The 11,911-nt window shown below is 44.5% G+C and overlaps 1 protein-coding gene across 25 annotated transcripts in view; it reads right to left on the bottom strand.

Annotated features, from left to right (window-relative positions):
* CARD9 (caspase recruitment domain family member 9) overlaps window positions 1–11,911 on the bottom strand; it is a 21,990-nt gene that overhangs the window by 9,928 nt on the left and 151 nt on the right. For 15 of the 25 annotated variants that reach the window (XM_026062337.1, XM_026062344.1, XM_026062352.1 and 12 more), the window contains exons 1-14: window positions 10,427–11,824; window positions 9,704–9,838; window positions 9,180–9,403; window positions 7,911–8,048; window positions 7,131–7,456; window positions 6,500–6,679; window positions 6,171–6,323; window positions 5,558–5,683; window positions 5,250–5,441; window positions 4,635–4,676; window positions 3,934–3,982; window positions 2,566–2,636; window positions 1,729–1,823; window positions 372–849 (exon numbers count right to left, since the gene is read on the bottom strand). In XM_026062337.1, coding sequence (XP_025918122.1) covers window positions 741–849; window positions 1,729–1,823; window positions 2,566–2,636; window positions 3,934–3,982; window positions 4,635–4,676; window positions 5,250–5,441; window positions 5,558–5,683; window positions 6,171–6,323; window positions 6,500–6,679; window positions 7,131–7,456; window positions 7,911–8,048; window positions 9,180–9,363 — 1,665 coding nt within the window. In that variant the 5' untranslated portion in view covers window positions 9,364–9,403; window positions 9,704–9,838; window positions 10,427–11,824 and the 3' untranslated portion in view covers window positions 372–740. Of the gene's footprint in view, window positions 1–371; window positions 850–1,728; window positions 1,824–2,406; window positions 2,484–2,565; window positions 2,637–3,933; window positions 3,983–4,634; window positions 4,677–5,249; window positions 5,442–5,557; window positions 5,684–6,170; window positions 6,324–6,499; window positions 6,680–7,130; window positions 7,457–7,910; window positions 8,049–9,179; window positions 9,454–9,703; window positions 9,839–10,426; window positions 11,829–11,911 lie in introns of those variants that run through there. The other 10 variants (XM_026062338.1, XM_026062359.1, XM_026062360.1 and 7 more) reach the window with 10 other exon arrangements.

Here is an 11,911-nt window from a genome sequence, read left to right as displayed (position 1 = left end):
AGCGCTGGCGCTGAGGCGGCGGCGGCCATGTCGGGTGAGGGCAGGTGCCGCCCACCCTCGTCGCAGCCCCGCCCCCCCGCCATGTTGTTAGCTCGCCTGCGCGTCTGTTCGCGCGTGGCCTGAGGCGGCTCCGCTCCCGCTTGCTTCGCCCGCGTCAACAAATCCTGAAACAAGCACGAAGAAGGGGGTTGCAAGTCCCCTCCTTTAATTACTGGGACTTACGAATACAATCTCTTAAAATGGATTTGAAGCCCCTTTTCCTAGCACAAACAAAGGCTTCTTAAAATTCTCTACACTAACCTCCCCCCCTTTTCCTTGTGCAAAGCACTAGCTTGGAATACAAGACAACTTATAAATAAAATAGCTCATACCTGGACTTTTTTCCCTGAAACAGAACCAGTACTGTGCACACAACTCTCCCACTCTTTGGGTCCTCAAATATTTAAACTCGTTTCTTTTATTTATGTGCTGTATGCCTCTTGCATTACTCTATTCTCATTCAGAAACAAAGTTCTGGATGGGAGATGCAAAACTGTCAAGTTCATTGAGGATATGCAGCAGGTAGCTGTGGTGGAGATTTAAAAACAAAACAGTCTAGAGCCTTCCAACTTTTTAGAAGTGATGCTTTTTTAGATGGTTTTAAAATCTAAGCAGTCCATGTGAAGTGACGAAAATAAACACGGGTGCGTTGCAGCCCCCAGCGTGCCTCCACGTTCCGCTTTCCAGGTCAGGTCCTGCTCTTAGGAGCCTTCAGTGTCCGTGTTGTCGCTGCCAGTGGTGTTTTCCCAGTCTGCTTCATGGGGTCTGTTCTTCGGTACCCTTCGCATTGCCCTTTTTCTGAAAACAAGACTAGACATTTCATTTTAGAAGATTTTTTTCCCCCTACAAACAAGTGACATTTGAATTACATATTGAACCTCCTCCGTAAACTCCAATAAAAGTATCAAGCCACTTAAGGGTTAATCAAACATGACCCTTTACTCACACATCCAACATAAGCTGTGACTGGAAGCAAGTATAGAGTAAATACAATTAGTCTAAACTGATGAAGACACTCTTATTTTGGGGGTTTTGTTCAGCTGAAAAAGGCAAGAAATCCTAAACAAAGTTCCTTATTTAATAAAATTAGTATTGTCAAGAGTCAAAGCTGTTTACAGTACCATTAGAAGCATTTCTAGCTAATATGAAAACTCAGGTCTCTGTTTTACAAGGGTCTTACTGCTCTCTCTGCTCTCAATCTCCATGAAGCCAGCACTCAGGGAAGACACTAAGACATTTGGAAAATGGGCCCTGAAACAAGAGCATTTGAAGAGGACCGAGGGTGAAAATTTGCTCCCATTCACAGTAACAGGAGCATGGTCTTGGATGCCAGGAGCATGGTCTTGGATGCCAGGAGCATGTCAGATGGATTTCATTTGCATAAGAGAAACCTACCCAATTTTCCACACTAACAGTGCTTTGCAGCCCCCATATTACAATGCTGTGGAACCATCTGCGTGGTTCAGGTTCAGTGCAAATGGGATGGTTTCCATCTTGGCTACTGCTGGTACTAAAACAGAGGAGTCTCAACCACTTCAGCTAGAAGCGTGAGCCTCTGATGATAAGAACTGTAATAAATTTATGTCCTCCATGAATCAAGCTTGGGGACAGGGGAGGGACAGAAAAGAGGAAATACATTCAACAAATTCAGTTAAGTCACACAGATATGTCTATATTAGTTCTGCTTACTAAAGACCAGACCTTCGGTAATGCTCAAAGCAGTCCTTCATCCTCCTCCGCTCCTTTCCTGCCAGGTCCTCACTGGCTGAGCCACACTCTTTGAACTGGAACAAATCCAAACAAATATGAACCAGATTCACATGAAGATCAGACTCAACAGTAGCATCATGTAGTGCAAGTCTGCTCTGTAAAGAGCACTTTAGAGGCACTAAACAGGCATTGAGGCTGGTTCACTGTACCCAGTCTCTGCAGTGTAACACTTCTTTGTGCCCTGAATTATTTTACATTTAAAATCAAGAAAGAAAAAAAAAAACTGTGCCTTCAAACAACAAAGAACTGTTTACAGCCAAAACCCTCATCTAGGAAAGCACTACAATGTGTATTGCTGCCTTCTTACATCTACCTGGGCCTGCAAAATGAAGTACAATGTGTTCATTTCTGGGTTGTCTGCTATTATGCACGCAGGATGGTAATACATCCCTGTTTCACACATTAAGTATCACCATTCTGCGTGCTCTTCAATTTGTAAATCTGAAATTCTATTTCCTGTACCAACAGTAATACTGCAGACTGTTAAACTGAAAAAATTCATACTCAGCGATAAAGGCCAAAAAGTAATTAGAACAAGTTTCGAAGGACAGGAGGAGAAATAACCAGCAGATGAGTGTTCTGCTGTTTAGAGCTCACCCTTTTTGGAGGGTAATTTTTGCATGAAACTCTCTGCTTTCCTGGAAAAGCAGTAGCTGCTTCCATGTTTCTCAAACCTGGTAAGTCAATCACCAACAAGAGCTTTAAAGATCACAAACTACAGTCAAAATAAAGAAAAGCCCACAAATATTCTCTTACACTGGGTGACTCTGGAGGCGGACTACTCTCTTGAGTGCTAAATTGCTGGGTTTGTCCTTCAGTGCGATCTTCTAAGAGAAATAAAAATCACAGCTTTAGTTACAATTATCCTTGTGTAACTTCTCCCTCCACCAGTTTGTCAAATAGCAACAGCTATAATATAGCAACTACCCAATGCTGCACAGCATCAACGGCAGAACTGAAACCAAACCCCAAAATGTTCAGGATTCAGTCCTGCAATCAATGCACAGGAGTCCCTGCTTGTTTTACTTGACCCCCAAATCTTGCTTAGGATGACGGATTTTTATCAGGCTTAGAGACATCAGCTTTCTAGTTTCTGCTTAACTATGAGCAAAATGAACCTTTGCAAAGCAGCACCTCTGCTTAGCATCATTAAAGAGCCAATTATGTTAAAGATGACCAGAAAAAGTCATGTTAATCATGATTCTAACCACAATTTGTCCCCGTTCCCCCACAACTAAGTTGTGCCTATCAAGATATGTAACATCAGATTATGTTTTAGTGTGACTCATCATATAGTGATCAGGTACTGTGGATACTTGATTTTGAACCAAGTAGGACTAGAATAATGAAAGACTCTTTTGGATCAATGTCATTTAACCTTTGTAACAAGTCTCCCATCTCAGTAGATTTTCCAGAAGATCAGAGCAGTAAGAGTTTCTTCTACTGTGCTAGTTTCCTTCTTTTCTCAACATGTTTTGAAAGAGAATTTCAAGCTCTTAAAGGAGCCTGTTAATTCCTCCTCACCGCTGAATCATTTCCACTGGGGATGCCACAAAAACAGAACCAATGACAGTGTTAATTACATGGTTCTGCTTTTGTGAAAATAACCTGCAACATTAAAGGGAGGAGGGGAAAGAAAAAAACTTGGAGAAAGCCATGTGGTCCAGTTGAAGTGGAAGGACATTTATTCTGTTCTCAGCTCTGCCACAAACACAAAGTATGCCCCAACAAAAAATCCAGGAGATGTTTTTCACTATGTACCATGTGATTCTTCCTGGAAAAATTCAGTAGACAAATCACCTCAAAAAAAGGCTTAACATTCTCCTTTTATAAATGAGAAGGATGGTGGTATGGCAATCAAACCTTGGGAATCTAGAAGCCTTAATTTGTGGGTATCTATTCTGAGCCATCTCAAGAAGACCCAATTCAGAGAGTGCCAATCACACCCCACTGAGAAGCAGCTCTCACAAGCTGAGTCCCCAGACAGACTACCTCTGAAACTTAGACCACAGGGACTTATTCTTCACTAAAAATGAAAAGCAGGGATGTCTTTTCCCATCCTTTTGAAACACTGGACCATCCTCTCAGGAATTCTACCTCATGTTTTCCCAGCAAAAGCCTTACGTTTATTATTCAGCTGTGTATCTTCATCTAGATGACCATGAAGAGTAAGCTATGGGACAGAAACAAAGCAAGAACATGAGAACTGCCCCATATCCTGTCTCAGTAGCTAGGAGCAGATGCATAGGCAGGAGTGTAAGAAACAGGACATGTGCAGAACAAACCTTTCACTAGTATGTCTTGCTGCCAGCAAAATAGGGGACTTCTTGAATCAGAAGTTATGGAACTACTCATGGATTTATCCTCCATGAACACATCCAGTTACTTTTGGCCTCATTTATACTTTTGGCCTCCAGACAATGTGACAATCACTTCCATGATGAAGTTATACACTAAGTGAAAAGTCTTTACTACAAATCTCCCTTGGGTAATAGCAATAGTTATTTTTGCCTGTCCTCCCGCAAGAGATACAATTAGAAAGAACTCAAAATCATTCAATTCCCCCAGTTAGCTTAGAACTGACATTTTGTCAGTTTTGTCAATTTTGTTGACAAATGCCATAACCGCATTCCTGCACTTAGACATCTCAGGACACTGGGAGAATCTATCACTGGTCTGTTTTGCTGCCTCTGTACTTTTTGATGCCACCGAAAAGAGTCTGAGCCATGAACTGAAAGCTGCTATTATTTGGGAAACTCAGCACAACTGAGGAATCCAAAATCATCCCATAAGGAAGTTCAAGGTAAGCGAGGCACCCTACTTACTTCCTGGGAATCTCTGGAGGAGGTGTCATCCAGGTCAGAAGTCTGAAATAAGAAAGCCAGTAAGTTAATCATTTCTCACAAGCAAAGAAGTAGCAATAAGGGATATACAGGAGACTGAAAGCTAGAAACAGAAGTGTGGGACTTCCTCCCTCCTACAATACTGTCTGACCACTTGCAGAAAGCACACAAAATGCCATGGTAATTAAAAGCCCCTGTATGTCCAGTTTTGTTCCGGAAACTTTTGCACCCTCCCACCTGCTCCAGTTTAATCCAAATGGCTCATACGTGGTCACTATTTTGAGTTCACTGTTTGGTGGTTGAGCATCCCCTCATCATCTTTGGACACACTCCAAACACAACCAGAAAAGGCCTCAGCTTGCATCAGTCCAGCCTATCCCTGCCTGAAACCAGAGTGAGCCAATAGGAACCATCATGTCTTTCAACTTTTTAAAGTCAGCATTTCCATGCAAATAGCTTCCCAAGCAGCTGGCCACTGCTTGCTGAATTCAGACTTGTTCTGGACAATGTTAGGTCTAAAGGCCTCCAAAGAGTCACATTCTGAGCCTTTGCTCAGCTTTTCAACCCTTTGTACACATAACATTCCCACAGAAATACCGGTGTCGGCAGCTCCAGTTGCAACCTTTTCAGCTTGGCTTCAGTAGCCAGTAACTGACTCTCCTTTTGGAACAACTGCAGTTGCATTTCATCACATCGCTCCCCCAGCTCCCGAATCTGCTTCCGGTAAGCATCCCTCTCAAACAAGTTCTTGGAGTACTGCGTATAGAACTGCTCTCGGGTCAGGAGTGCCTGGCGTAAGGGGCAATATATGGCATGTCACATGACAGTACATTCAGGATTACAATATCTGCCCACTTCAAGCAACAATGCAGGAAGGAGCAGCTCCAAGAAGATTGTTTTATCACCTGGTCTCTTTCTGAAGCCACTTCCTCCATCTGTTGCAAGACAGCTTCAATCCGCTTCTTGTACATCTGAGAGTCCTTCCTCAGAGACATGCACTGTAGCTCAAGCATCTCTTTTTCCTCTGCATGCTGTTTAGACAAGATCAAAAATACCCTGTGTGCGGGGCAAGCCAGGGATACACTCTCCCCACTTCTGTTTGTGCCAGAGATTGCTACAGCCAGACCTCCATGCAATGCCAAAGCTCAGCCAGGAGCAAGGCCAACCAGAAGGCTGGTCAAGATGACTAAGAGGACTGCTGACATGATGGATTTACATGTACCTGAACAGTTAATCATAATATAAGCTCCCATCTTCCTCCAGGCTGAGGCATGGACTTTTAATTGACAGACACAGCATCAACAGGTAACACTGCTAATGCCACAGAGAGAGAGAATACTAAAACGCGTGCCTTTCTCCTCAAACTGTACCATGGCCAATAGAGTAGGAGTAGCAGAGACTGCTGCTGAGCAGCTCCTCTGCTCCATAGGCAAGATAACAGGTTTTATTGCAGATGCTTCATCTGCCTATTCTTACTATCCTTTGCCCCCCAGCAGGAATTTTTCCTGCACCACATACTTTGTCTTGGAGCACCTCGGCTTGCCGCAGCTCCTTACGAAGGCTGTAAATGGTGTTCATCAGCTCCTGGCATTTTTCTAATACCTGGCTACAGTCATTCTCCAGAGTGTCCTTGGAGAGGTTGTTCTCCAAATTCTGTTCCCTGGCAACCTGCTGGACAAAGAAGAAATGGACATAAAGCAACCAGCAAACTCCATATTAACTTTCTCCCCACCGTCCTACATGCTCCATTTGACTTGAGAGAACAGGGCCAAAGCTGACCCACACAATCTTCACTGTGGCCCCCTCACTGCATCTCAGGAGCCCGTATCCAACCATTTCCTACCAACCTGGAGAGTGTTCTCCAGCTCCTGATTCTTGGCCAAAAGCAGCTCCTTCTCCTGCTGGATCTCCCACATCACCTCGTGGCTTGGGCGCTGCTCTATGGCATGCTTCAGTTTCATTGTGTGCTTCCTCTCCAGTTTGCAGTCATCTTCAGCCTTCATGAGGCTGTGCTTCAAACGATCAATCTACAAGAAGGTTCAGAGCTAACCAGTAACAAGGAGAAAATTCTAGCCTGCAAAGGCAGTTCTCTTGAGGCAGAAATCTCACTCCATTCCCCAGGCAAACACAGGGGCAAGTTCCCACCCCACTCTGTTCTCCTCGGGAAGTTTGGTACCCTGGGGACTGGAGCCCTGTCTGTGTGCTGAACAGGTATAACAACGTGCTGCTCCTCTACCACCCTGGCAAGAGGGCTCAGTCCTGAATGGGGGGAAGTTTGCTAACTCTTCACAGCCAGCTTGTAATACATGGGCCTACAGGGCTGAGCTAAGCACCAGTGAGAGATGCCACCTGCTAGAGAACATGTACAGTACCCCATGCTGGACTGGCTCAGACCATCCTGGGGCAAAGCTAAGTCAGGTGCACAGCACAGCCTCCAGGAATTGTGTAAGGGGGAAGCTCGAGAAAAGGGTAAATGACCTCTAGGAGCAGGTCCCGGTTCTTCATGAGGGCAGTGCTCTTCTCCTCACTTTGCTTGGCATAGCTCATTGCCAGGCTGTAGTTCTCATCCTTGTACTTCCGCAGCTCTTTGCTCAGGCTGTCCCTCTCCTCCTTCATCTTCTGCGCCCGCTCCTGGTGCTTGCGGAGCAAGCTGTCCCTCACCCACATCTCCCTGATCGTGTCCTCTTTGGTGCGCAGCCACACGGTGAGCTCCTTGGCCTTCCGCCGCTCCTCCTGCACAGCGCTCTGCAGCTTCGTGATCTCGTTCATCAGGAGTTGGCTCAGGCCGGATTCCCCAGCGGTGTCTGTTGGGTGGGCAGGCGTCAGCCAGCACTGCCCTGCCTGCTCCCCCCACACACACACTTATCCCTGAGGCTGGGGATCATCACAGGCTCCCTCGGGCCATGCTCAAGCAAGCAAAGCCCTTAGGACTCATGACCAAGCTATCCATGCAGTCTTGCCCCTGCCCTTCCCATCTCTTCCCCTGTTAACAACATCACTGACAAAACAACAGGCACAAGGAAGAAACAATCCTTTCTACTTCCTCCTCCAGGTCCTCCTCCCAGCTCCAGCCTGTGATACTGCCGGGGCTATTCTTGCCAGTTAAGCCGACCCTTCACAAACACACAGGGAACAAGCCAGGGAACGCTCCCGACTCTGCTCCCCTGAGCAGGGGAGAGGGAGAAGCGGAGGTGAATTCCCCCTTAAGCCGCAAAACAACATCAAATGAATAGTTGTTTTTCATAACCCGAGCATTACCTATTATCATAGAGAAAACCCTGCTGGGGTCCTTGCCAGTTATCTTCTTATACAGTTGCGGATAATAAAGCTCAAGACTCTCAAGAAATGCTTCAAAGCCCTTGCGTCCTGTCCGCTGAAGAATGTCCAGAAGAACACCTGAAATAATAGCAACAAGCTTTTTCTGTTCATCTGTTTATCTCTTTACCTATTTCTAAGAAAACAAGAAATTGCTTCATCTTCTCCCCACATGCAGGTTAAAGTCTCTGGAATCAAATTCCCAGGCAAATCCTAAGCCAATTGCCAAGTAACTATACAAGAGAATTGTAACTGTGGAGGAACAGATATAAATTAACCCTTGTGTCTAGCTTCTGCTACAACAGGTGCAGAAAGCAGATTTCAGAAAGCCACTTTACATTTTCTGTAGCCTTCGGCAGGATAAAGTGTGTTAAAATGATACACCACAACAGTTTCTGCAGCTCAAGACTCTGCTCCCAAATATCAGAGGTGAATACGGGAAAAAACGGGCCACTATCACTAGAACACCACACATGACTAAACAGGCAGCAGAGACAGGCCGAGGAGAGCCTGGACTAAAAAGACTTTGAACTCAGTTCCCTATTCTGTTCAGAAATACTCTGTCCCAAATCAAGCACAGGGTGCTTCTCTTTTGTTTTCCACAGTTTCCCATCTGTAAATAGAAAAAATAAATCTTTTCCTATGGCCTTCAGTAATTTATCAATAATTGTTAACAATGCAACAACGTGCTAATAGCATAGTGCATTTCATCATTCTCTCTGGTTAAAACACGGCCAGGACCCTACAGAAACAATCATGAAGAATTCACTTACATTTTTTTGCCAGAGTTCAAAACACGAGAAGATAAGAACAAGGCACAATAAATGGTGAACTAATCTTGGAAATATTGGAATTTCCACGCCCTCCAGATTATTATACAAGAATAGCCCAGCAGGTCAGACCAAAGCAACTCCCTTATGCTAATCTAGAGTTCAAGAACATTAAAAGGCTACTCATCCTCTATGCTCCCAGTACCCTTACATAGCTCAGAAATGCATCCATAGAGCCATCTCCATTCCTCCTCTCCCCTGCAACGATGTGCTGGGGAAAGAGGCTGCACAGCCCTGCCCACAACAGTTTAAACACAGGCAGGTAGTAAATTAGAAGTGACTGTTTCCTTCAGGCCCAGTACATTAGCATTTGTATTTCAATCCACTGCCCAGACCCGACAGATCATGTTGTCTAGGGAGTCAAAGGTTGCACTTTACCCACCTGCTTTCCGTTTGCGCATGACCAGGCTGGGGTCATTAAGAATTTGTTCCTCATCATCATGGCTAATCACCTGGCACTGGCGAAGATATGGTGTTATATGGGAAGGATCTATAACAGAGATCAGCTTCACACGGAAGTTCTCCAGGTTATTCCAACATATCTCATCATTATCTTCTTCCAACATGTTGGTGAGTGACAAATATTAGCAAGCTGTGTTGTCCTTCCTTGAAAAGGAAACAAAACCAGACTTTAAGCCTCCTGGAGTAGCATGGTGCTGGAAGGGAAACCAAGTATGTTAACTCACTGAGAATGGTAAAGTGTCTTTTAGATTTTTTTTTTGCATGTGCAACTACAGCACTTTATGCTCACAAATACCACATGCCTGACTGTGAAACACAGATGCACTGAGAAGCCATGTAAGCATTCCCCTTGATGGAGAGTGCTTCTGCATATTTATCTGGTGGGAGCTTATTGCAGTGCTCCCCAGCAGCAGCTGCACCTTGAGGTTACTGGTTGCCACATACCTGCTTCCCAACAAGAGCCCTCTGTTAATCAGTCAGAAGAGCTTCTCCTTCTTGGCTGAGAGGCACAGAGATAAAAAGAAATGCAGAAAACCCAATGCTTCTTTACCCAAGCTTCTTTGTCTGAAGTCAGTTTGTCTATCAGAATAAGAAACCAGAATAATTTTTATTTCTTCGTCCCTTTGTCAGCCAGACCGTTTCATAAGAAGTAACTTCTGAAATCCCAATCATTAATTCCCATGCTCATAGCATGCATATTAGTTGACTGCAGTAGCCATTTTCGGCAGCTCAGGAAGGCTGCCAGTAACCTTAACTTTCATGTTTTTGCTCATTTTGTTTGTTGGGGGGGGGGGGAACAACCCCACAGTTCTGACTATCAGCAGCTATACAGGGGCTGGGATTTTACACACACATCTCACTGCATCTCTCCAAGGTCATCTCAAACTTGTTTCTCTGCTCCTGAACAGGCAAAAATTCCCAACATCTTCAGCAAATACTTGCTACACTTTACGTTGTCAGATAGATTCAATGGGCTGGATTGACCCAAAACTACTTGTTACTTATCATGGAAAAAATAGCTTGCTCTGCCTGACAGCAAACCAGCCCCAGCAGATTACAAGTAGAAATGCTTTCCTCTGTTGATAAATAACACACCCTTCCCTCAGAGCTGTAAAATCAAAAGTTTATCTCTGTAAATACAAGCCATTCTGCCTTACGTGGACCAACCTGGGCCTGTGCAGTCAAAAGCCTTCTTGTCTCGCTGTCCTCATACAGCAACACTTGTCTGTGTCCTGTCTTGGAGAAAATCCTTTGTCTTTCCTGCAGTTTCCCTTTATATTCTGGCTAGATCAAAGATCATTCCAGGAGCAAAACCAGTTAAGAGAAAGAGAAAAGGGGAAGCTACTCAGCTATACTCTGAGACAGCGAGAGGAAGAAAAAAAGAAAAAAAAAAAAGAGGAAGCCAGGAGTGATGAGGGAGGAGAAAAAACCCGAGTTATCACTGCAACTCAGCAGCATTACATATGCAGTGATCTTTCACTCTGCCTTGGCTTTCCAATCCATACCGCTGAAATATCAGCTAGGAAAGCTTCTTTCCATGGTGCTTAGAAAGACTAACATGAGTCAAAGTCACAGGCACAGCTCTGTCCAGCTGATTTCAGGGGACAAAACAAGTCACTGAGACTTAGAAGTAGCCCTTCAAGATCAGTCTTCCAGCAGTCAATACAACATCTGGAACAGGAATGCAGGTGGCAGCAAGAACTCTCGTCTTGGTTTAGAGATCAGCTGGAAGGGATGACTTCTGCAGTGATGCCTCTAACTTTGGATGTCCTTAGGCTTCAAGCATAATTATGCCAACTCAGTATTTTGAAAGAAAGGGAGTCAAGTCTTGGCAAAGCAAGGAACATAACCCACGATTCCCAAATTACAGGCTACGGCTCTAAGAGTAACTGAAGGAGCAGTACAGAAAGCAGCATTGTGACAATCTTAAGCATCAACATACCTTTGACTGCCTCCACCCCTTCCCACAATCCTAGAATTGTAGCTGCAACAAGAACTCACTAACAGCCTGCTTTAAAAAAAAGTCTTGAGCATGTACATGCCGATACCATGGCAGCATGACACATCTTCCCATTAGCTTCCCACTCTACTCTTTTGTTCTAGTTTCTAAGTTTCTAGAGTTTTCTCCATAGCTGTCATTAGGAATGGGGCAGAGATGCTCAGAGATCCTACAACCCTGTGCTTATTAGTCATTAAATTAGCTTTATACTAAAAAAAGATGCAATGCCTCTATTAGCTATGCCCTCACTGAAGGGAGTGTAAACTGAAAGTCTGCTAATTGATCCATCTAGGCAGGTTCAAGAGTTCTTGTTCCACAGTAATAGATCAGTTTAATACAGAAAAAGATTGAAGATAAAGGCAGCTTTTTCTGATAATTATATAATTTTTTTCCACAAGCAGTAGGATTACAATAAGGGTCTCTCTTGAGTGGCATTTGCAAAGGACAAGACTCATTTAGAGCACAGATCCCCGGTACCACCAGTGCTTCACAGGAACAACCCTGTGGTGAATGGGGCGCAGAAGTGTACGGCAGACCTTCTGCCACACATGAATTTCTTGGAAAAAAAGGTGACTCATACTGGCGTGTGGAAGATAGCTTACCTGCGTATGCTCTATTTCAAAACCCTTCTTCCCGCTCCAGTGTCTTGGCAC

Source organism: Apteryx rowi, unplaced genomic scaffold (genome assembly GCF_003343035.1).
Source record: "Apteryx rowi isolate R43461 unplaced genomic scaffold, aptRow1 scaffold_19, whole genome shotgun sequence".
Classification (NCBI taxonomy): Eukaryota; Metazoa; Chordata; class Aves; order Apterygiformes; family Apterygidae; genus Apteryx; species Apteryx rowi.
This window is presented reverse-complemented; position numbering and strand designations above follow the sequence as displayed.